This window comes from Onychomys torridus, chromosome 7, assembly GCF_903995425.1.
Source record: "Onychomys torridus chromosome 7, mOncTor1.1, whole genome shotgun sequence".
NCBI classification, from domain to species: Eukaryota; Metazoa; Chordata; class Mammalia; order Rodentia; family Cricetidae; genus Onychomys; species Onychomys torridus.
In genome coordinates, this window is record NC_050449.1 from 30,060,480 (window position 1) to 30,086,234 (window position 25,755).

The 25,755-nt window shown below is 46.8% G+C and overlaps 2 protein-coding genes across 5 annotated transcripts in view; one reads left to right on the forward strand and one right to left on the reverse strand.

The window, feature by feature from the left end:
• Cdon (cell adhesion associated, oncogene regulated) overlaps positions 1 to 14,222 on the forward strand; it is a 90,940-nt gene extending 76,718 nt beyond the window's left edge. For all 4 annotated transcript variants that reach the window (XM_036193385.1, XM_036193387.1, XM_036193389.1 and 1 more), the window contains 2 exons: positions 9,428 to 9,687; positions 10,359 to 14,222. In XM_036193385.1, the coding sequence (XP_036049278.1) occupies positions 9,428 to 9,687; positions 10,359 to 10,519 (421 nt within the window). In that variant the 3' untranslated portion in view covers positions 10,520 to 14,222. The remainder of the gene's footprint in view (positions 1 to 9,427; positions 9,688 to 10,358) is intronic.
• A 910-nt stretch (positions 14,223 to 15,132) lies between these two features.
• Positions 15,133 to 24,479, reverse strand: Vsig10l2 (V-set and immunoglobulin domain containing 10 like 2). The gene is given in 13 exon segments (XM_036192516.1): positions 15,133 to 15,239; positions 15,356 to 15,404; positions 15,512 to 15,540; positions 15,794 to 15,916; positions 16,545 to 16,841; positions 17,167 to 17,457; positions 19,171 to 19,428; positions 20,009 to 20,257; positions 20,690 to 20,965; positions 22,536 to 22,811; positions 23,059 to 23,409; positions 24,394 to 24,451; positions 24,453 to 24,479. Coding segments are annotated over 13 exon segments (2,391 nt in total).
• Between the last annotated feature and the right edge of the window lie 1,276 nt (positions 24,480 to 25,755).

The following is a 25,755-nucleotide window of genomic DNA, read 5'->3' on the forward strand; positions in this document are numbered from 1 at the left end:
ATCAGGATGCCCACAGCCCCCACATAACAAAGGAAGGTTGATATTCCTGGAAACTATTAAAAGAAAGGGTCAGAGGTAAAAGGTTAATGAAACTATGTCATCCCAAGCCACAGCAGGCTAGTGAAAGATTTTAAGCAGCTTATCACCAGCTACAACTGTGGTCGTCAAGAACACTGTAGGCCCAGTTTGGGAAATGAGTGGGAGGCTGAGTGGATGTGAGGTTTATAAATATTAGACACTAGTTTGTTGATCTGGGGGAAAGGTGAGTCCCTGTCACCAGGTGCAGTCATCCCCCCTGGGAAACAGAATTGATGAAGAGCTCCTTGCCCAGCACTGTGCTGTAGGACGTCTGGGGTTAGCCTGGAAATTTCTCTTTTGTTCCATAGATGCCTGAGGACCAGGCAGGGCTCATTTGGAGTCTCTCTGTGCAGCATTTCACCTGCCCTGCAACCTGCTTCTCCTTTTCCTCTACCTTCTCAGGTTTAAAACCAAATGCATTTCTTAGAGCCGGGCTTTTAAGAACCAGTTGTTGCTAACCCTTAGTGAATCTCTTTTCTCGTCCCTCCATTTTAGCAGTAACACAGGGGAGCAGGGTTGACACTATTGACGTAACTGAAGTACTGATATAAAAAAAATTGAGAACAAATGGAGTGTGGTGACACACTTTTAATTCTAGCACTCAGAGGCAGAGGCAGGAAGATCTCTAGGAGTTTTAAGCCAGCCTGGTCTACATAGTGAGTTCCAGGACAGCCTGGACTACATAGAGAAACATTGTATCAAACAAACAACAACAATTGGAACCAGTAAGCGGGAAGGCACCCTAGCTGGCTGTGGGGAAACTTAAGTCCCAGGGCTTCTGTGGCATGCAGATGACTGCCTGCCCTCTGTGTTCTCTTAACTCTAAACCTTTTCAGGATTTTAGTACTGTGTAGAAAGAGGCCTGTTAAATGCAGCCTTCCAGGGAACCAGTTCCCTCCATTGAAAATGTAATTGAGAAACCATTGTGCCATTCATATCCCCTCCTCTGAAAACATAATTGAGAAACCATTGTGCTATTCAGCATTTCAAGAGTTAAACAGATTGTAATCAAATAAATCAGATTCTTTCTGCCTTTCTCTTCTCCTCAATTCAGACAGAACAGTGCAGTTCTGGATATGCAATCAAATGTGGTTTGTTAGCTGCCTGGCTGGTTTAATGGGAAGGAATGGATGTTAAATTGGGCCCATTTGCCATCCGTCTTGATAATTTGGAAGAGAGAGTAGAGAAGACACTGATGAAATTCACAGATGAGTGAATAGAGGTCCCATCAGGAAAGAGTGAGAGATTAACTTTAAGGGTGCCTGAGAGACTGGAAATGGGCAGGAAGTAAAAATCAGCATGGAAAAATGTCTATAATTCATCTGGGGAAAGAAAAAGACGTCCAGGCTGAATGGCTGATAATCAGGAGAAAGAAAGCCACTGGGGATAATGCCTAGAAAATCAGATATTGCAGATGGCTGCCAAGTTTCTGTGTAGTGATAATCCTAAATGTCTGTGTGTGCTCGGTCTGAGAGTACCCTTCCACAAATGATGTCAGATGTGCTCGGTTGAAAATGAGATGCAGAGATGAAGTGGGGATATTAGGTTATAGTAGGAGTCTCTGGCCAGGGTTTGATGGGCCCAGGTGGTTGTTAATTATCTAACATACTTAAACTCTTCCCATTAGCAGGCAATTTTTTTTATGACCCAATCCCATTCCTATTTCTGACCACTTAGCAACTTCATAGCTATCCATAACACCAAAAGAAGAAAGCACAAAAGTCCAAGACTCAGCCTTTCCATCACCTGTCCACTTTGAGGAGAAAAAAAGTCCCATATATGTATTTTAGTTAATATATATAACATATTTTAAATAAAATATAAATTTTTAAAATTTGCTTTTATTATGTTTTATTCATGTGTATGTGTCTTTGTGAATGTGTGCCACATGTTTCTTTGGAAGCCAAGAGAGGGTGTTGGATTACCTGGAGCTGGAGTTACAGGCAGATGTAAGCCATCTGATTGGATGCTGGGAATGGAACAGTAGCAATGTTCTTAACCGCTGATACATCTCTAACTGCTCAATACCTTCTTTTTGGAAAGGTTGTTTGTCTCCCCAAATTTACCTCTTCTAACATGGAGACTGAGGGCCTGTCATCATGGACTATTATTGCTTTTTTTGATTTTTAAATTAAAAGCTGTTTGTGGGCCTGTTTGCCCTGTTCATATACTCATTCCATCATTTACTGTCTCCCAGCACTTATTGTCACCTTTTGTGTAAAAGTAAGTGATGAATTAACTTCTAAAGGAAAGTCCTACCATGATGGCAGGGTCATCAGAGTATACAACAGTGTAGACAGTGAGAATGAAGGACCATCACGGCCCTGGAGGGGACGGTTATCAGAGTTCTATTGTATAGTAACTTATCTGCTCCCACAGTCAAGGAACAGAACAGCAAATAAGAGAGCTAGCAGTGATGAGAGGAAACAGCAAGATGAACTAAATATAAAACAAAGTGTCACCAAGATGTTACTGCAGAAGTCAGAGCACATGTGTGAAAATAAATGTTGAATATTCAAGGGATTCATGGGTCCTTACTCCTTGCCTGCAAAGATAATCAAGAGAGAGAGCCTGGCTGGCTTGGTGGTAGAATGCTTGCCTAGCAGGCGTGAGGTCCTGGGTTCAGTCCCCAGTACTGCAAAAACCTTGGGAAAGGGGCTTTATGTAAAACTTGTCCTGGCATCTGATCAGAGTGACTGTCATAATCACGCTAAATTATATCCAGCCATGTAATCAGAAGTGAAGTTCTTCTTTAGAAAATATTTATCTGTATAGTTTTATAGACAGAACCACATTATGTTTAATCAACTACTAACATGCCTCGTCACCCGAATGCAAACTTAGACTACTATCCAGTTCTCTTTTTCATTCCATTGTGCTGTTCAGATTGCTGAGTACAGAGTCTCACTGTTTCTGTGATTCCTACAATAGTTATTTTTCTTTCTCCTAAACCCACAGACAGGTGAAAAGGTTGTCTTGTAAACTGAGTCCTCAACCACCTGGGTGCTTACAGACTGTATATGACTGGATGCTCAGAGTTCTGTTTACTTGGTGTTGATAAATAAGAGATGAGTTTCACGGGGCTGGAGACAGCTCTGCAGAAACATCCACTCCACAGTCTGCAGCACTACAGTTTGAAGGTTGTGAAGCCTCAGACTGTAAAAGTTACTGAGTTGTGTGAACTGTAAAGTGCCTTTTCAGAGTCTCAGCGAACGTTCTGTTCTTTTTCACTCTGTGGAAAGTTGGTCTCTTAATTTACATATTCACAGCTACTCAGTGGTTTTCGATTGCTTTAGAAAATGTCTGAGAGCATTGTCAGTGACAACCTCGCCTCCTCATGCCATACCTGGTCACATTCAGAAGAGAGGTCATATGCCTCTGTGGCCCGTGGCTTTTATGCTTTTATCTCTACATGCTCAGCCCAAGTCCAAGCTGTTTCTGTGCTGACACACAGACATCTGGACATACACGAACGGAAAGGCAATGGAATTGCTTTCATTTGCTTAGCTAAGTGGTTAATTGCCGATTCTCAGTTAAGAATCAGTGTACTAGAAAATTTTAAATCGGTGTGGTTTATCATGGTGAAATCTGGGTCATAGCTACTTTACAAATATAAATTATATTACTCTCCACCCCCTCTGATGAAGGAGAGACAGAGTTCTGGATGGAGTTTGTGACTTCTGGTCTACTTACCTGAAAAGCAGATGCTAAAGAATAAGTAAAAGCAAGTTGTACTTTCTCCAGCTAAGAGTCTCATCTTTAAATGTCTGTGTAATCTGCACTCTGGCACATTGACATTGATGACAGTCCCTGTAGAAGCTGGCCCTTCTGTCTCGCTGACCCCCGGTCCTGCCCTGTGAATGTAACTCCGTGCCACTCCGGCAAATGTTCTTTAGAAATCATGGTGTTGAAAAGCCCTTAGAGTTCACTTAGAAATCCCATCTACAACCTGCTTCAAATTAACGAAGAGCACAGGAAGAGAGGAAGTCAGAAGAAAGGAAGAAGGCCTCTCATTGTCTGGTGAGTTCCTAGCATTTTGTTACTTCAGCATGATGAAATTCATTCACGTTAGCTCTGCGAATTAAGTCATATTTGTAATATTTATTTACAGGGAAACTGCCTCAGTGTTTTTGGGTTTTTTTTTGTTTTTCAGATTCTGGCAAGTATGGCTTTCCTTTCTTTCTTTCTTTCTTTCTTTCTTTCTTTCTTTCTTTCTTTCTTTCTTTCTTTTTTTTTTTTAGAGCTAAGGATCGAACCCAGGGCCTTATGCTTGCTAGGCAAGCGATCTACCACTGAGCTAAATCCCCAACCCGGCTTTTCTTTTTCTTAATTTGACTTCTTTGAAGTGAACTTCTCTTTCTGATCGTTCTTTGGCTTCTAAGTTCCTGGCACCACTCATTACCTTCAGATTCCTGTGGAGAAAGGGAAGCAGGAGCCAGAAGTTCACTTAGCACGTGTGACATTGTCAAGGTTGAGTGCCCGGCTGTGCTTTTTGTCTTCTTGTCCTTAGCTGTCACCTGTGACATTGAGGACAGTCATTGCCTGACCTCTAGACAACTCTGATGTCAACAGATAGCCAACAAAATAGCTATCTATTGAACAAGGATGGACAGTTAGTATTGTGATGCAGACGGCCAAGGATAGTGGCTGTGTTCTCCTGCTTCAGTATCAATCCATATCAGTCCATACCATAGGAGGTATGGACTGTGAGCAGCAACTTCTAATGAGCCTAATGCTGTTCCTTAAGAGCTGCCTTGCCTGAGAAAAGGTATTTACAAAAGCCCAATTTTCTAATGCTAATAATTGCTTATTTACTTTACATTTCTTAAGTCCTACTGTATTTCATTTACTATAATTTACTATGTGCTTAGCACTGAGCTTTATGACTTTAGCTAGAGTCTAATGTGCTTTAGAACTCATACAAGAGGCTAGAAAGATGGGCTCTTAGGTGGTAAAGGCACCTGCCTGGCAACCTAAGTTCAGTCCCCAGATTCCACATAGTGGAAGGAGAGAACCAACTCTAACAAGCTGTCTTCTGACCTCCACATGTGCACACTATAACACACACACTAAACAAGTTAAAATAAATAAGAATTCACCCACTTCCCAGACAGTACAAGACGTTAAAACAGTTTACATCCATTTCTTCCTGCCTTTTGTATGTTCTTTTTATAAATTTTTGTAGTAAAATAGTTAAAAATCCTCTCAGACTCTATCATTAATGCTTATGTTTATTGGGAGTCAGTGTCTGCATACCTTCCCGTTGCTACTTGTTCATCTCTGTATTATTTTCTTTCTTCTATCTGTTGACACTCACTTTCCTGGAGACCTTCAACACCTCAGTACTGTCCCTGTCTACCAGAGCTCAGAAGAGAGGTTAGATCCCCTTGAGTTGATGTTATCCGGGTGATGCCGGGAACTGAATGCAAGGCTTCTGCAAGAGTAACAAGGGCTCTTAACTGCTGAGCTATCTCTCCATCCCCAACTTGTTTTCTCTTGTTCTCATTTAATACTTGGCAATATTTTTTCCATGTAAGCTATGTAACTGGTATAAGCTCTAGAAGATGTTTTCTTCCAGAAAGGATTTACTTTTATGTTTGGCCATATCGTTGGATGAGGGCCAAATCACTCAAAGCCCAACTAGAGTTGACGAATGTGATGCTGAGTTTTAGGCTTTGTACAAACCTAGTCTTAGGGCTGGGGCAGGACTCAGCAAGAAAGAGCGCTCTCCACACAGGCAGGGGGACCTGAGTTCAAATCCCAAGCACCCATGTAAAAAGCTGAACACAGCTTCAGTGATACTTATGACCCCAGTGCTAGGGAAGGTGGAGACAGGTGGATTGCTGTGGTTCCCTGGCTGCCAGCCTAGCTCCAGATCTGGTGAGAGACCTTGTCTCAAAGAAAAGGTGGACAGTGATCGAGCAGATGCTGGACATCTTCCTCTGGTCTTGTATGCATACAGGGCCATATACACCCGCACAGACATGAGAGCATACACCATACATACATATACCACACTCTCTCACATATACACAAGTTTTTAAAGGCCCAGTCTATTCCTGTTTCACTCTTACTTTTAGGATGTAGCCCTTTGAGAATCTCACCTAAAAGCCTATGTGTGTTTCCCAGGCCTTTTTTTCTGGGCAGGCTCTGAACTCCAGTATTGTCTTCCTAGCCTCACTGATGCATTTAAAAGTTCAAGTCAGCATCTTAGCTCCTCAATTCTTGATCTGTAGAGTTTCATCTACACTCAGTTGAGCAGGTGCCTCAAGAGCAAAGGAAGGGCTGAAGATCAGATTCACATTCACCTCCTCTACACCTTTAGCCACAAGCTTTAGTAACTCCTGATGCCTTGATCACTTTTAAAGTAAAATTACTTCATCATTTTAGGGGTTCTTAGCAGGACAGATATTCTGATATACACTAAACAGTCAGAGCTGGGAGCCTGGAATTTAAATTTTAAGAAATACTTCCAAGCCAGGCAGCATTCTGGAGGCAGAGGCAGGTGGATCTCTGTGAGTTTGAGGCCAGCCTGGTCTACAGAGCGAGTTCCAAGACAGCCAAAGCTACACAGAGAAGCCCTGTCTTGGAAAAACAATAAACAAAACAAACAAACAAAAAACCCAAGAAAAGAAATACTTCTAATAAGTCACAGCAGTCACACTGATTTCCCTAACTAGAGATACTTCTGGGTTTTTGAAATGCCCCAGTTCCATAGTTGATACTGATGCCAGGTCCTCGGCTATGAAGTCAGTAGAGTTTGATGCAGCCTGGGAGAACATGCAGCAGCAGCAGCAGCAGCAGCAGCAGCAGCAGCAGCAGCAGCAGCACTTCCACATCCCCACATTCTCCCCACATTCGGTTGTAACTTTTGTTTGCTTGTTTACCTCCTCTGCTAGCTGGGAACAGGACCACCGCTGTTTTTACCTTGTTATTCACAATGTCTCCCACAGTGCTTGACACTTGGAGGGAATCTTCTTTGTGAGACTACTTATGGAGACCCTCATACCCATTAAGTTTTCTCTAATAGTAGTTTGAAACTAGAAAGATTTCCCCCTTGACATCGCCCATATTTTAACACATTCAGAATCTGTGGGTACCAGTACCATGTGTTGAATCCACAGGGGGACTTTGGGGTCCACTAAGTATGAGACCTGGAGAGACTAACAACATAATGTAATGTATATGGGAGACATTGATTAAAAGACACTGTTAGAAGTTCTGAGTTGCATAAAACAGCCAAGAGAGCAAATCAGAGTTAGTACTGGACTCTTTTGAGAGGTGACGTGTCTACGCCCCAGGGCTCTGGTTCTGACTCCAGGACATTCCTGTCTGTACTTCTTTGTCCTTTGCACTAGTTGAAACCTGCATGGGAAAATGTGGGTCATATTCATGGTTTACCATATTATCAAAAGTTAATTAGATCCCTAGTGTCCTTTAACTGTACAGTTAGTGGTTTTTTGTTTTTTTTTTAATTTGAAATAGAAGTTGGGTTTATTTAAGTTAATGACTCGATTTACTGACATGTGTCTGTTCTCTTTCAGGCTTGTCTGCACCGTCTTGCTCGAAACTGGTCTTTCCAATGACTTGAGCCAATAGAACTTGACCCCTTTCCTAATTGGTTGTCCCAGAAGCCCCCCCCCCCCCCAACTCCCCCACCCCCATGTAAAAGATGGAAATAAAGAATTCTGACCATTATTCTCTCAAATGACCCATTTCTAGCACAGATGCTCTCTTCTGTGTTGTTCCTGTCTACCTTACATAAAAGCCCATCATTTTCAAACTTTTCTTAGTCCCAATTGTAGAAATTTAAAAACATGTACCAGTAGCAGGAACAGCTCATTCTTACAGATGGCAATGATAAAATGTAGACAATTTAACAACATCGGGGAGTAACCAGAGCAGTTGGGAACTGAACTGGAACCCACTCCTTCAAAGGCAGTCTGGGTTTCTCCTGAAGGCCTTCTCCAGTCTTGGGGTAAGGGCCTGAGAAAGAACGTGGCAGAAGACTGAGTCAGTGTCAGTAAAACATCCAGAAGATTCAAGCAGAAATGAGAAAGAATTAGAGTCCATCTAAGGAAGGGGGACGGTGGTGCTTCTTGGGGAGAAACATGAGGACATTAGAAGCTGATCCTGAGATGGCCCACGCATCACTGTTAGCAAACAATGGCGTTAAGCAGGTATAATAAATATGTTCAAGGACTTTCAGAAGACAAGTAACTCAGGAAATGAGCACGTGGGCATATTGGCTGAGAAGAATCCAAGTGGAAACTTCAGGGCTGAAAAGGCCCAGCAGGTTGAATGGAGAGTGCACAGGGTGGGTGAGACAGCAGTTGCAGGGAGCAGCGGAAGAGTCCGAGAACTGGAAGACTGAGTCAGACAGTACCCAGTTTGAGAGCACACTTCTTAGCTGGAGGCAGGGAATAGAAGTAGAATGGAATTGAAGGGAGATGTTTGGTGCAGGTAAATTCCTGCCAATTAATTCTACAGTGGGAAAAACATCTTACAACTCTTGGCTTCTGAATGGCTGACCTCAGTATGGTTTCCTCCCAGGCTGAGAGGAAAACCACCTGACTGTCAGCTTGACGGCATCCAGCATCTCCTAGGAGACCAACCTCTAGATATGATTGTGAGGGAGTTCCTGGATTAGGTTAACGGAAGTGGAAGGATGCTAACTGTGGCAGCACCGGTCTGTGACTGGGTCCCAGACTGAATGAAAGTGGGAAAGCAGACGAGACACCAGCTTCTTGACTGCAGAGGCAGTGTGACCGACTGGCTGCTGCAGCTCCTGCTGCCAAACCTTCTGCACCACGATGCATCATACCCTTGAACTCAGAGCTGGGGTGAACCTCCCCGCCTCAAGTCACTTCCGTCCGGTATTTTCTCACAGCAGCGAGAAAAGGAACGAATGCACCGTCTGATTCAAAGCCGTGTATTTTTATTCTGACTGTCATGAGGTCACTCCTCTTGTGCGGCTGTGTCTCTTAGCTTCCTGTCCTTTCTTTCTCTCCCTCGCTCCTTGCAGTAGCTGGTGTTTTCTGCTCCTGAGTGCTGTATTTGGGGACTAGTTGATGACATGGCCTCTGACAGTGAGCTAAAGGGAAGTGCGTGGGTTGCGTCATGAAAGGTTCTGTCCCTAGGGTTGCCTTTGGCGCATTCTCCTATCATCACTATAACTAATTTTCAGGGTTTTGTTATTTCAAATAAGAATGAGCCAACTAATTATTTTTAAAGCATAATTCTTAAGAGTTGTGAATTTTAAATATTCATTATATTTTTAAATGAGCTTATTTTAATTATTGGTGCCCCTAAACACTCAGTTCTGTTTCTTTTGGCTTCAACTCTGCAGGTGTTTCACCAAAACCAACAGTCCCCTTCCTTTGGTCCCAGTGGTGGCCTCTTATCCTCAGGATGGTCTGGAAATGAAGCCCCTCAGTACCTTGAAGGTACCAGTGTGTCCAGCTTCCACAGTTCCTGATTGTGGCCAGTTAGCTGAAGAGAACATCAAGGACAGTGTGGCACCAACCCCCGCCCAGCATACCTGCTGTCAGGACAATACAAATGATGTCAATTCTGATTCCGCAGAAGATACAGCAGAGTTCAGCAGAGGTACAGACAGGGAGGCATTTTTACTACTTAAGTTTCTGGTCTCTGGTGGGCTGAGAAATGTATCAGCAAATTTTCTATGGTCAGCTCACTGATTGCTTAGAAAACTGGGTGGGAATGTTGGGTACTTCCAGAAAAGATAAGGATGGATAAGAGAAATTCTTGGAAATCCTGTTATTACATCCTTCAGCCCACACTATTTCTCCCATCCACGTGCTAACCAAAGTTGACCCTGCTTAGCTTCTGGGATCAGATGAGATCATGCACATTCAGGATGGTATAGCCATAGATGGCTCAGGTTGCTAATCCCATTGCATTAGGGGATGTTATCCAAACAGGCTTAGACACCTTAGTCCCAGAGCGGGGGACTTTGCAGGATAATGCATTTTGTGAGCATTAGCCCTGCTTTCTTTTGAGTCCCTATAGGAACGATAATCTTTCCTTAAGGTACTTTTTTAGGGGCTCTTAAGAGGATCACTTTAATCTCAATGACTTATATAGTAACTCAAGAGAATTGAGGGGTGTTTAATGTACTTTTCTTCCTCGGATTCAAACCAAACCTAAGTGAGACTGACTTCTGCATCTTTCTTTATTATTCAACACACTCTTTTCAAAAACAGCTGTGTGAAGACCACTGTTAGTCTACAATGCACCCAATTCTCTCTGTTTTTTAGGAGAGGGCAGTGGCTGTTCGGAAGCAGAGGGCAAAGTTTTAAGTTGGAACCCTCTTATTTTGTCGCCTGTCTTGGAGGACTGCACTGAGAAGACAGCATGGTCTCCTGGCCTTCCTCTAGACGGGCTGTCCGTGGTCCTTCAGCAAGCCCAAGAGACCTGAGGAAGTACACAGGCCTGGGGACAAACTGTGTGAAGGACATTAATTCAAACCAGAGAAAAATCATTATTTATTTTTTGTAGTAGTAATGTCATGAATGTATCTTAAAATGTGTGCCCTCTTATATTATTTATGCCTTAAGTGTCCCCTTTTCATTCCTTCCTCCCTCAGTAGGACCCTCCCACCTGTTTTATGTAGTTTTTAATCATCTGTTTCCCAGAACCTTCAATGGCAGCAGGAACTTGTCCTGGGTCCCATCTTCTGGCCTGTTCAGTTGTGGGCAGGAGAACTGCCCAAGCCATTAGAAGTCAGTCCCTGATAGAAAACTGTCACTTACCCTGTGTTACAGACTCTCTGAGAACATTGAGAAATCAACCCTAGTTATGATCTTATGCTTATCATAGCAAACCCAACTGACAAATTTTATGACTGTCCAAAAAAGTACTGATACTCACTTATTTTCTCTCTATACCTGGGTACAAGTTATGCTCAATCTTTTGGATAGCAAATTAGCTAGTGTTACGAACATGGAAGCATGTAAGGTCTGGTGGGATTATTGCATTATGGAGAAAGGGAACCAGGCTCAGAAAGAAAGTGAATGCCTTCATGGTCCACTGCAAAATGGTCACCATGGGCTCTTTGCACTGTTTGCAAGGGTATGTACAAAATAAGACTTTTAAAGTGATAGCTTGAAGAGAAGATGTTATATACCTTAAGAAGAAAGAAGAGGGCTAAAGGGACCTATCTAAGTGAAGCTCTGATTCTATTCCATAGTGTGCGGAGTGCCACCATTTGAAGATTGTCATTTTGTCACTTCCAGCATGGGCAATATCCTGGAAGGTATGAGTGAGAATGTGTGAGTCAGCCTTTTACCACTATAGCAAAATACAGTTGTAGGAGTTCCAGTTTGTGATCAAATGGACCTGTAGCTTGGGGCCTGTGCTGAGGGAACACATTATGGTGGGCACGCATGGTGAAGCAAGATAGCTTCTACCATGAGCCTGAGGTAAGGGGAGAAAGAGAAGAGGAGCAGAGTGTGCAGATCCTCTCTGAGAACATGCCTCTAGATCTGAAGCCCTCACACTCACCCCCTGCTCAAGACTCCACCACTTCCTAAACATGCCACCGTGGGAACCAGGCCTTTAACATGTAGGCCTTTGGAAAACAGTATCCACATTGTAGCAGAAGGCTAAACTTGAAGAAAAAGTTTAGGGACATTTTCTAACAGTTTTTCTGGCCGCCATCATTGTGAACAGTAACTCAGTCTTTGGTCAGCAGGGTCTCTGCATCACAGTTACTGTTTTCTGAGTGGCAAGAACCTTGCAGCTGCCTTTGGAAGCCTTTTCTCCATATGTAAAACAGAAACCTCAGGCACTACAAATGCATTTCATAGCTTGAACCAGGCCCTGATGGATCACTGCTCTGTTTTTCAATGGTGTGTCCCTTGGGGGGCAAAAAACCCAGAAAACTATTCTCTTTATGTAGGATCCAACAATCCCAGGATACGTTTAGTTTTAGTTTCCCACAAATTGCAGTGGAAGAGAATAAGATACTGTACTAATCAACTCTCTATAAATGTGTCAGTATTCCCTTACATGTATTTGTATCTTTTATAAATAGACCTGTTAGTGGATATGTGCTGTTTCAGCAGGGCCACTATGCAAGTTATCCCTGGTAGAGTGCAGTGAACAGAGTCCCATAGCTGGGGAGTGGGGCTGCTGTAGAAGCAAGTTCTGTGATCTTGAGGTTCACAAGTACAGTATAGGAGTTCTGCAATTAGTTTTGGAGGCAGTTAGCTGCAGCCCTTACATCTGTGACTAGCAAAGGACACATGACACAGAGACATACTGTGTGTTTTGCCAGTTAAGTGAGAACAGAGCTGCCTCGTTCCAGAGAGCAGGAAGCAGACATCTGTGGGCAGTTCACTGTGACTCATGAAGCGGAGGTGTGTTGGCATGAGCCTTAGGTCAGAAACTGCTTTTAAAGATTGAATTTGACATGGGTCTTGCCCATGATAAAGAGAAAATGACTTTACCCTTAGGGCAATCTCATTGTGGACTGCTTTATTTATGATAGTAACGCTGTTTTAAGTGTTATCCATTTTATTGTATTTTATTTATAAAAATGGCTTTATATATTGAGATATATAAATATAAATATAAATCTATATAATTGCCTTTATATTTAGGAGTTTGAGTTCTCCTCAGTGTGACTTTCTCTGAACTTTCATGCCCTGCGCAGTCATCAAAAGCGGTCCTAGCAAGCGTCAGTTCCCCAGGAATTAAGAGGCCATAGGAAAATAAGGGGGCGGCACACATTTGTGGAGGAACTACCGTGTATGAGACTCTGTTTGTTAGTGTGATCTCATCCAATCCCCACAACAAACAGAGCAGGCATGAAATCCCTCACTCACACACCAACTAGAGCCTGCACTGGAGCTGTTTACCTGCTCTGTCACCTGTGTTCCCAGTTACACAGTGTTTTGGAAGTGTTCATTCACTCTCCATGGGACCAGTCCAGAGCGAGTGCCTTGTCCACCCCTGCTGCTGCGTTCTCTCTCTCTCTCTCTCTCTCTCTCTCTCTCTCTCTCTCTCTCTCTCTCTCTGACAGAGCAGCACCAAGTCCTTCAGGAGTCTCTCATTGACAACCTGCCCTAACCCTCCTCCCCCTCCTCCCCTCTCTCTCCACCCTGTAGGTTTGATCCTCAACTGGCTCGGATGACATGAAGTTGGTAGGGCCTCTTCATGTTTTGGGTGACTGTTTCACATTAAACTTGCCCCAGTCCTAGAGAATCATGTTGCCACTCCCTGGTTGTGTTCTTCAGTTATGTGTCGACTCTGGTAATAGGTGCTGTACAGGGCCCGGGCTAATTGTATTATTCTAAACTGTTGAAGTGATCTCATCGTCAAGGTGTTTGCAGGGTTCTCTTTGTATCGACTGAATCTCTGAAGACCAAGGCATCCCATCATGCTGATCATGTCACTTCTCTCCGCTAGCTTCAGTGCTACCAGGAGACTGTTTGGAATTGTCCTTTACCTGTATTGCTCACTCTTACAGCATTGACCCTGAGATGCATGTTTTGTACTATATTGAGAAATATGTTTTATTTTCCTTAAAGTTGTGATATTATGTTTGGAATTGTACATACTTTAAGTGATGTAGTTTTGACAGGTTTTATTTGGTTGATACGATTTTATATTAAAAGAGAATGCTGCTTTCACACACAGTAGACTGTGAAGAGGGTACTCATGCACTCCTGTGGGCACAAAGTGGCCCTGTGGCGTGCAACGTGTAATGTCTTGTTTGGAGACTTCATAATCTCCACCTTGTTGCTCTGCAAATCCCCGGTGAACGCCCAAGGGCCTGACCACCTCTCCTTTGTCCTAACTGTCGGGATTGGGAGGGAGCAGGACCATGGGCAGCTGTTAGGGAGGTTAGCATCAGGTGGTCAGGAGGATGGGGAGAAGCGAGGAGGGAGGAAGTTGTCATGGCAACCTCAGGATCCTTGGAGTGTGAACTCCAGGGTGGAATGTAGCGCCTTCCAAGAAACTTGCTTTACCACCTTGAATAGTGGAAGTGGTTCATCTTCCCTGACCAGAAAAACAACAGAATCCCTTCAGACGGGTGTGGCCATTTTGTGTTTCATTTCCCACACTTAAATAAACCACTTTTAACTCTTAGACCCAGTCGGTCCTGAGAGCTGTGAGGAAAGCCAAAACCCTTTTCTAATAAAGCTGAAGGGTGTGAGAACCAAAGAAGCTTGGGTTTCTCCTGGTTTTCTGTCTGCTGTCAGGCGCCACTTTCCCTGTTGCTGGCCGATCAGCCCTGGCTCTGCAGCTGTTTTCTTCTCGTCCAAGTCCTCTGTGGAAGCAGCTCTGATTCTTCCAGGCAGCCAAACAAGCACTCGCTGTGTTTCACCCAGATTTCAGACACACACACACACACACACACACACACACACACACACACACACACACACTCGGAGCCAATGACTCACGCTGGCAGCTATCTGAATGTGACTTTGGAACAGCCTCCATTCTCTCGCCAGCTCCCCAAGGCCTGGTGGCAGGAGTGTTGCTGAATACCTCTGCTGACACAGCTTGACCACTGCAGGGTCAGGGATGCTCCTAAGCTGCATTTCAACAAAGGGAACACATAGCCAGGCACCTGCTTCTCCTTGCCAATAAAGCACGGCCCAGGCAACCAGCTCGGAAGTTTGTAATTGAAATAACTCTGCTAGGCGTTGATGTAATTGAGTGAGAAATTGCTCAATCCAGTGCCTCTCCACACCTCTTCTAGAAAGAGCTTAGCTACCTCTTAGTTCCCTGGTATCAGAGACATTTCTTGTACCATTCTCAGCTGCTCTCAGATGCCTTCCATGTTGTCTCCGGTTGGTTGTGTGTTCTCTATCTGCCACAAGCTGGATCAGGGCTTCTTCTGTCATGTGAGGCGCTGCAGCTGGGCCATGTACCACTTTTCCAGTCTAGATATTGAGTCGGAAGTAGTTAGTATCCACGTGTTGGATGGGGAAGGGAGAGTTGCCTCCTTTGGTTTTAGGACCAAAGTCTGACAGGCTTATTGCACCCTCCTTACCTTCCTTCTGCCTGTTTGCACCTTCACTGAACTCCTGGGGTTGCAGTCACTGTGATGGTGACATTCACTGGAGCATCAGTGGATTCTTGTACAGGGTCTGAACTCGAGGTGGCAGTTGCTGTTTCGGTACCTAGAAAGAGCACAAGTGAGCAGGGACACCAAGGCTGATCTCAGAGGACAAGACAGACCATGTGCATGGAACCCAGCAGGGGTCTCTGTGTAGGCATTGGCACAGGTGGTACCTACCTGCCGGTGCCTCGGTGCCTTCCCTGGAGACCCTCTGTTGTTGCCTGGGCTCCCCGAAGTAGGTAAGGGAGAGAAGATTGTTAGAGGCATCTGCACCTCCCCAGCCTTCCTTTCCAATTCAGAAAAGTCCCGGACCCATAAAGATAAGCTGTACACTCACGTGGGAACAAGCAACCGACTGAGGCCTGTGGGAAGACATGAAAGATCATAACTGGACCAGTGGAGTGTGGACCCCAGGAGAATGGCCCTCCCCTCCCTAGAGGGTTCTATGCAGTCTCAGGAACCTAAGGGGAATGGCCCCAGAGCTTGAGACTCGCTGGGGTCTTGATCATCAAAGGATGACATCCAGCAAAGGAAGAATCTAGATTCCCCTTTGGGTGGGTCTACACCTGGCTGCCCTATGGGGTCAAGCAGCCATCCTTTCAGATTCCCACTCACAGGGCAAAGTGTGTGGGTGCCGGGCAGCATACTGGAACACCAACAGAGAGGCCATCAATGCCACCGCCATTCCTGTGCCTGCAGCACTCAGTACAGCTGGGTAGACACTGAAGGCAGGGTCCACTAGGAGGCGAGAGCATGCATTGTATTAATTAGCCCCATCAATGAACTTGGGTAACAGTGATTCACAGGGTACAGAGATGGTACCCTACATATCCCAAAGGCTCTGCTGCCTATTGTGAGAGACCCAGGGAGTGTGGAGTTCAGTTCTTTCCCATCAAAAGAGGTGACCTGGCTACCTGGTGCTGATGGTTTGATTCCCAGCCAAATCCCCATTTCCGGCAGAAAACACATAATGCTACTTATCTTGGCATATCAGGCCTGAAGGAAGTAGGCCATAAACTAAGATATTCCCAGGACAGAGGGAGCTGAGACCTCCTATTCCTTGAGAGGTGAGACTGAGGCACAGAGTGGGCTCCTCTTAAATCCTCAACATCACATGCTTTCTCCAGCTTCTTCAGACTGAAACTGAATTAGGGGTCTACTCCTATGCCTGGGGCCTCCTAAGCTGCCCAGAGAGAGATAGGAAAGAGCAATAGGAAAGAAGGAATTGATGCATACATAGGCTAAGGGACCCTTCAGGATAGAAGCAAAGTACTGGAACAGGGTACCCTGTGAAGGGGAGAATGGACCAGGTTTCAGTTTGGGGGTTGGGGGGAGGTGAGGTTCCTCCCTGCTGCCAGCCCAGCACCTGGTGTCTTCACCTCTGAAGGATGTCCTGCAGTGTGGTGATTCATAGCCAGGATGCGGAAGGCGTAAAGGACTCCTGGGTCCAACCCTCCCAGACGCCGGTCCCTGCTCTCTGGCTCGATGTCACTAGCTGCTACCTCCCAAGCACCAGCTTCTGAGCTGGGGACGCTGGCCCTCTGCTGCACCAGAAAGCCCGTCAGGTTTCCAGGGCCGTAGATGGCCCACTGCAGCTGCACCTCTCTCCGCTGTCGCCTGTAGGTCAGGCGGCTGATGGTGACATTAGGAGGGGCTGGATACCCTGGAGGCGAGTGAAGAAGGGAATACATACAGGCATCTGCCTAGCAACAACTATGCGGCTTTCTCCTGTGGACAGTCTGCGGAGAGGAGAGATGGGGTGGCGTGTGTATCCCTGAGCATCTGTAACCTCCATTTTCTCGCTGATAAAATGAAGGAGTGTGGAGTTCTATTGTGCCTGTGTTTAAGAGTCCACCAGACTCCTATTCCCCTCTAGAAGGTGCCTAAATTTTGGAGAAAGTCATTTTCAAAGCTTTCTGCAAAGCCCTCTGTAGCTACTGGTCACCTATGTCCCTTGCCACAGGAACACACACATCCTTTACACTCACTCAGGACCTCCAGCAGCACACTCCGGCTGCTATTGCCCAAGGCGTTGCGGGCCACACATTGGTAAGTGCCCCTGTGCTGTGCTGGGTCAGCATCTCGGACTTGAAGGCGCAGGTGGGTACCCTCAGGGTGTAGCATGAATCCATAAGTACTTTGTTCCAAAGGCTGTAGCTGGGGTCCTAGCCAGAGAAGCTGAGCAGGTGGTGTGCCCTGCTGGAGAGCACAGCCCAGCCAGGCCTCTTCTCCCTCTAGCACTGACACACGGGCTTCAGCCACTGCCAGCTGCGGGGCTTCTGAAGAGACAGAGAAGGTGATGCTGAAAAAGCAACTGCCCCCAGCTGTTGGGAAGATGCTGGTTTGAGGGAAGAGAGAAGGCAGCTCTTCCTGGACCACTCAGCCCTCCTGTTCAGGCTTCTGATGTGGTCCACTCCAGGGTCTACTGGTCATGGCAGTGTGCCTGAATGATCCTCCACCTTCCCATGCCAGCCTCTGTTACTTTAGGCAGGGTTGATACTTACTCTCCGCCCCCCTCCACCCCAGCACCAGAGCACCTAGCAGGGGCCCTCTTCCTGCAGAAGCCTGCCATCTCCCTGCTGACATGGTGCAGGGCCATAGAAGGTATTCAGCTTCTGAAGGCCCCTGACGGTCAGGTGCCAAGGGATCTCTTGCATAGAATTTCTGAGACCGAGTCATTGAGAAAGAAAGATTTTGAGTTGATCTCCTTAAAGCCCCCTAAAGCTTGCTAGTCTCAAAGACTTTGGAGAGCAAGTGGGGAATCATTTTGTGAGACCTGTTGTGTGCCAGAGCTCCTGTTTACCTCCCCTGCATTTTCACATCTTTCAGTATGGAACTCTTTTCTTTTCAGTTGTTCATAGACTGGGAAGGAGTGGGTGGAGACAAAAGGGGGAATCAAACCATAGATAAAACAAGGGCAGCCGGGCAGTGGGGGTGCACGCCTTTAATCCCAGCACTCGGGAGGCAGAGGCAGGCAGATCTCTGTGAGTTCGAGGCCAGCCTGGTTTACAGATTGAGATCCAGGACAGGCACCAAAACTACGCAGAGAAACCCTGTCTCAAAAACAAACAAACAAACAAACAAGCAAACAAACAAACCAAGGGACACAGGTAGAGAGGTCTTGGATACCTGAAACACTGAACACCAAGAACATGGTCAGGCACCTCCCTTATGCAAATGATAAAATGAGAAATGCAATCAGTGTCCCCATGCCATCTAGATCAGTGCTGCCCGATGCTGCCCAATCCCAAACCATAGTCAGCAGCTGCATGTGTCTGTCCACTGAGCACTAGAAATGAGGCCAGGAAGCATTGGGCGGTATGGTAAATTACAAATATGCTGCATTTTTAAGGTAGTGTGAAAAATTCTAAATGGCTATAAAGAACATTATTATATTGGAATGAATTTTAAATATATGAAATGTTTTACCTCTTACTTTTTTTTAATGTGGCAACTAAAATTATATATAGCTCATGTTATATTTTTAATAGACAATGCTGACCTGGACCAAGCTCTCTCATTTTATGGATTAAAAGGGGAGCTGGCAAAATGGCTCTGTGTAAAGGAGCTTGCCATCAAGCCTGAGAACCTGAGTTCACATGGAATCCCCAGAATCCACATGGGAGAGGGAGAGCATTGACTCCCACACATTGTCCTCTGACTTCCACAGGCAGAGTGGCAAGGGTGTATATATACACACAGACACAGACACAGACACACACACACACCCGACATACACAGAGAGAGGGAGAAAGAGAGACAGACAGATACATACACACACACACACAGACACAGAGATACACACACATAGATACACACACAGACACACACACAGGTAAATAGTTTGAGCTCCTGGAGAGAAAGTGAAAGTGAATCATTCTCTCTCTTGACTCACTTCCCAGCCCAGCATTGCCCTCCTCCGGAGCCCCTGATCCTGGTTCTGAAGGGCTTCCCCTGCCCAAACCCCAGAACCATGACCAGTCCCTGCTCACCTAGCCTCAGCGGGCAGTGGGAGCCGGGGGCCTTGAGTGGGTGAGAGCCCTGGCAGGTGAACTCTCTGCCTGCCAGGTCACTCTGAGCCTGTAGGAGGTGGACTGCTGGAGAGGAGCTTGGATCACCTAGAGACTGCTGTCGGTCCAGCCAGCTCAGCATTGCAGGAGGGCCACCTCCAGGCCACTCACAGCTCAGCATGATGAACTGGTCACCTACTGTGGCTGTGGTCCAACAGGTGGGGCTCCCTGGAGGTTCCCCTGGAAGGGAGTGACAGGATCAGTGTGGCCTTGTGGGGAGAGGGCTGGCCTGGCAGGCCCACCTTTCCCTCCACTCAGTCTCATTCTTCATCATGGATCCAGGGCTGCCCCAAGGCGAACAGATGCTAAGCAGCAATTGTGTAAGGCGGTGAGTACTAGGTACTAGGTAGAAAACAGCCTGGAGCCTTGGGGGTTGGGGAGCGCGCTTTGAAGACAGAATGAATCCCACTGTAACCCTGTCTTGGGCATGGGTGTACAGAGAGGGACACAGAAGAGAACATTTGGCAAAGAGAGCTTTGAAGTCTATTTCCAGATCAACATGTCCTAGGCAGAAACAGACTGTAAGTGTGAGGGTGTCACCAGCCAAAGCTCTGAGCAGACACTGAGGAGGGCAGGGTACATGATGGACCGGAAGCTGAGAACTAAATGTTACCATCTCCATGTTTCCTGAAGTGCCTGGGAGCCAGAGATCCAGAGCTTAATCCCAGGCCCCAGGTCCTTCTAGACATCCCCTGAGTTATACCCACACTACCTGGAACTAACACCACCAGGATTCCGGGTGTTACCTATGTCTACTTACAGAGAGTGACTGTGCAGAGGATGGGCGTAGCCAAGGTTGGGTGCTGTCCTATGCAGGTGAAGATGCTGCCGTTCGGAAGTCCAGTGGCTGTATAACTCCAGGTAACATTGCTGGGGGCTGTCGGGCCATTCCCTTGGGGCCCTTCCCAATGAAGTTGGGCCTTTGGGAACCCCCCAGGCCAGGTGCATAGCAGAGTCACACCCCCAAGGGTGGGGGGCACAGCACAGGAGGGCTGCCCCTTGGGGGGATCTAGGCAGAGAGGTGGGTGAGAAGGAGCTGAAGCATCTCCCGCCAGTGCCCAGCAGGCCTGGCCCAGGTGGGGGCATGGAGAACTGACGTGACAAAGGAGAAGGAAATGGACAAAAGGGGGTTGGTCAAGGAACAGGAGGTGAAGGGGGAGGAAGTTCAGAGCTCCTGTGGGATCCCATGTTTGCCCCTGGGAATCTTGCCTGTCACTGTAGTGCCCTTCTCTGGGCCTCAGTCCAGGCCTTAGAATCATGGAAGTAATGTCCTTGGGTGTCTAGGGATGTCCCTCTCTCAGCCTCTTCCCATGGTTCTCCAGACATGCCTTCCCCCACTCCAACAACTTTGACACCATGTCCCCCAAGGGTGGCTGTGGACAGCTTGAGCATAGATCTGGGTAAACTCCAGGTTTGGGTACCCTCCCCACCCAACACTCACAGTAGATGGTGAGCTGGACAGTGGTCTGGGTGTGGGTATCTAGGTGGCTGTTGTGGGCCAGGCAGGTGTACAGTCCTGTGTGGGTGCGGCTAGCACTGGCAATGATGTAGGTGGGCCCAGTGTGGACCTGAGAGTCATCACGGAACCACACATAGTGACTAGGAGGATTGGATGCAGCCAGGCAGCTCAGGGTCACTTCCTCCCTCTCACTGGCCCAGAACCCATCCTCAGCGAATCCCAGTGGCTCCACAGTGATCACAGGCTTGTCTGGACCATCTGGGGGACAAGGAAGGTCCATCACACCTCTCCATCTTTCCATTCACTCACGGTGTTGTTACTGATTCTCTTCACCCATCCCTGGGGCACTGGCTGTCTGTAAGCCCTGTGCTAGAGCCTCCAGTAACTCAGACACTGGGAAGAATGGGTTATAGGCACAGTACAGTGTAGAGCAGGCAAAGCTGCTGGAGGGTGGAGCCTCATATTGCGGGAACTGAGTGTGGACTACAGGGTTGGGATGAAGCAAGGGGCCTACAAGGCAGATGAGAAATTGGATGACAAGCTTGCTCTAGGTGTCTGGGACTGAGGGATTTCCCGAGGAATGGTTGGCCACTCCAGACTCCAAAGGAAGAAAACATGGAGGGACAACATTCTGAACACACACCCTACAGCCTGCGCTATTCACTCATTGAGAGCCTGCCTTCCCTCTCCTCTTTTCCACAATTGGGATCTCCACTCCTGACATTCTTTCCAACTCCCCAAAGGGAAGGAAGTCTTTGCCTGCCTCCTCCACCCTGCTTCCACTCCCCACCCCCCAGAGCTCCTGCTCACTTTACTGCTCCATGTCTTCAATGTGTAATCCCTACACACTATCTACTTTATGACTGGAAAGCCTCCATCAGTCCCTGCTCCTTAAAACCTCTGGACCGGTGGGCAAAGTGACATTGACATACTCTAGAATATCAGTCTTGAGAGGCAGAGGTAGGAGGATCGGGAGCTCAAGTCCAGCCTGGGCTACATAGTGAGTTTGAGGCCAGCCTAGACTAACTAAGACCTTGTCAAATAAATAAATAAATAAATAAATAAATAAATAAACAAACAAACAAACAAACAAACAAACAAATAAAATAAGCAAATGAACAGATATCTCTAGACCACCACTCTGGGGCCACTGTGTGGATTTAAATTTCTGATAATCAAATCTTAGCAAAAATAACCAAGTTCAATCAAACAAACCACACAGCAATTTTTACTTTAATATTTATGTTATCCAGTTATATCTAGAACATAATTTCAATAGCTATTCAATTTAAAAGTTGGTGCTGTCTATTTTATATTTTCTCACTTCAAGTAGGTTTTCAATATCATAGATGCATTCTACCATTATTAGCAGAGCTCAAACTGGCCACATTCTCAAGAGATCAGAGACACACATAATGGACACTGGAGTAGCTTTCTCTTCCGTCAGCCTTCCCTTTCTGGTTTCTGACTGGCAGCTCTCAGGCTCAAACTTGGGACCAGCTCTATGGCCCTTCTCCCTGCTCCCCCAGGGGTCTGCTGGTCAGTTAGAGCCCCACATACTCGACATGAAGACCAAATTTTCAGGCCACTCCCCAAGTTGTAGGTAAGATCATGAATACAAATAGATGGCCCCTTTTCCTGGAAAAACGAACTCATAACTTTCAAAGGTTAAAAACCTTGATATGAGAGACATATTTGCCCCGATGGAAAAAGCACCATCTAATGTTTGCCTTTTGGAGTCTGGAGGGCTAGAGAACTCCGGTGAAAGAATTTGGGAAGCTCTGACACGGGACCAGAGGGGGCAGCCAGTGTCCCAAGTTCAACTCACAGATGACATCTAGGAAGGCTCCATCACTGCTCAGCTGGTTGACTGCATTGCCGACACTACACCTGTACCAGCCCAGGTGGGTCCGGTTGACTGGATCTAGCTGGAGCCTTGGCTCGGAAAGACCCACCAGGACCTTCTCAGGGCCTTGGGGTGTGTGATGGTGCCAGGAGAAGGTCAATGGCTCTGTGCCCTCCCTCACAGCACATGAGGCCACCACAGAGACTCCTTCTATTGGGGATGGGTCACTCAGGTGCACCCGAGGCTTGGACACAGGCACTACCAGAGAAAAAGAAGCCATGGGTTTGTTACACAGACCACTGTCCAATGGCCCTTGCCCTGCTGTCCATGGGCTTTGCCTGGCCACTTGACTTGGAACATCCCTGCCTCCAAATCCCAGGTTTCCTCCCTCCAAGGAAGAGTCATTAAATCTGGGATCTACCACATGCAAAGAAGTGCATGCATAGAGATACAAAGCAGCTGGTAGGTCAGCTGAAGGCTGGCAACCCCAGACGTGGTGCCTCACCCAACACGGCCAGTGTAAGATACAAGTAGGTGGTGTGGATCTGGCCACCGGACACAAGCAGGGTCTGGCAAAGGAAGTGGCCCCGGGCACCCTCTCGGAGCTCCTCTATCACCAGGCTGCTGTTCTTCAGACTCACGACGCCCAGAGCTTTCGCCCCAGACTCCACCCTCGAAGAGGCTCCGTTGGTGACTGCCACAGGCTGAAGAACCAGGGAACCCAGTGGAGAGAAGCTCCAGAGGACTGCCATTGGAGCAGGTCCAGGTCGGCAGTCTAGCTCCACAGAGCTGCCCCGCACTCCTTGGATAGACAAGGCCTTCTCCCCAGGGGTGTTGGAGGTTGAGTGGGCTTGGTCTGGGGACACAAGAGACAACCATGATGTCTGTGTTGCCCTAGATTTCAGGGGGCACTCTACCCCATTGCCTGAAGCCTGTTTCTTGTTCTGCAGGCCCAGGGAGCCTCAATGAGACTGAGGGGCTATTTATGGGGCTAGTGGGCAAGAAATAGTTCCTGAGGGAGCCTGTGGGCTTCCCTGTTTAGATGTTTGAAAGGGAACTTAACTGACATAGATGGGCATCCTAGAATCCTCCCTCCCACCTCCCTGCCAGGCTGCCTGCCCTCTCATCCATCCATCCATCAAACCATCTGCTAGAAAGAGAAATTCATGGGCTCTACCTCAGACTAATGAGTAGGAATCCCATAGTTTGAAAAGGGATCAGGGACCAGGAGTCTGTTTTTTGTTTGTTTGTTTTAAGAATTATTTTATTTGTGTGTGTGCACACATGTCTGTGTGAGTATATGTGCACTTGTGTGTTTGCAGATGTGCATGCAGGAATCAGAAGAAGGTATTGGATCCCTTAGAGCTTGAGAGACAGGTGTTTGCAGAAATGCTCAGTTTGTTACATGGGCCCCGGGATCCAAGCCAGGCTCCTCATGATCGTTTAACCAGCAACCTGTTTCTCCATCTCCAAGACAGGGTTTTCAACAAGCATCCAAAGGTCAGTCTGATTAGATGAATAAAATAACAATCCTGGGGACACAAGAGAGCTATAAAGGGTCTGGAAATTTCTCTGTAAGGATTCCAGACTAGGACTCTGGCTTCCTCAGATCCTATCGTGGCCCCAAGGAAAAGGAGAGCAGCCTTTACCAGTCCACCCAGCTCCATCAATTGCCAACTAATAATGGAATAGCACATTACATATTATAGTTCGTGCATGCTAATTAAATGTCTAGCAGATAGATGGTGAATGGACACCATTAAATGACTATGTGTGTGCAAAAGGGGAAGAAATAATGGGGTGTGAGAAGGGGATGGAGGAGGGTCTGAGTGTCACTCACCTGAGGCTCCTGGATGTAGTAGGCAGAACAGCATCAGCAGCTGGCAGCGGAATGGTCGGTCTGTGATGGGCACGCAGACCCACCATGGCCCCATCAGGGCACCTGAAGCTCCTGCCTAACTCTTGAGTCCCTCTCTTCAGGACACAGGAGTCCTGGGAGGATGGGGATCAGGCTCAGGTTGCCAACCTCAGCCCTCTTGATACCCCTGCTCTCTCTTATTACCCTCACTGCCCTGATAACTCATGAATTATTCACCTGATAATTCACTCTATCCATAGTGTAAGGTTAGGGAGGGACAAGCATGGCTGAGAGGACCATGGCCTCTGCCCTTCCAACTGAATGGTATCAGAGTGTCACTGGATGTGGTAGAATAAGGCCTCCAGCCTCAAAACCTGCCAAATGCTTGATATGGGGCTTCCAAGGAAGGGCACCTAAGGGTTAACACATTGATGAATGGCCTTCATCCCTTCTTGGGGTGTCCCCATATTCTGTGGGAAGCTAGAGGTGTAGGAGGAGTCAAACACAGTGAAGGACTGTGGGATTTCAAGAAGTTTCCAGCTTCTTGGAACTTCGGTAACTTCATAGATAAATGGGGTTATAACATATTGTATACATGACATGAAATTTATATTAGTGTGTGGTGGACATTTGGATGTTAGTAATGTCCTATTTATTGATTTGGGTAGGGCCTTAAAATTTTTTGCACTTTCTGTTTGATATGATTCACACATGCATACATGAGAACATATACACATATATAGGTGAACACTGCCTAGCATGCAGTAGGTGTACCATTTGTGCTCCCAGCTGGATTTAACTGGTGAAGTCTGGTGTCTATAGCTGGAGTAGAGTTCAGCATTTTGTTTTGTTCTCCAGGGTTCTCTGAGTCCTCTTTCTTCTTGTGTGCCTCCTATCATGTCCTGCTGCCCTCATGGTGTTTGAATGACAGTCTGAGATGGGGTCAGATTTTTCCATCCCCTGTGGCAAGGTTGAGGGGGGGGGGTGAGATTCCTGGACCCCAGTGAGAAGGGAGATCTGATGTCTGGTGTCAGGTTCTGGTGACAGGATCACTGTCAGAGGCAAGTGCTGGGCAGGCTCTTTCTAGGTCCAGAGATGCTCTGACCCTTGTCATTTTGCCCTAAGACAACAACACTATGAACAGACCCTGTCTCTTTCTCCCCTAACCCATGGCCAAGGTCTCCTATCCCATCCCCTCAGCTCAGGGTGTGGAGAACAAACTAATGGGTAGCCCTTGAAGCTCTGATTCCAACTATGTAGTGAGGATAGGTGTGCCCGAACCTACAGACCAGTTCCTATGGGTCACTCGTTTTGACCTCCATGTTTCTCAAAGCAGGAATCTTC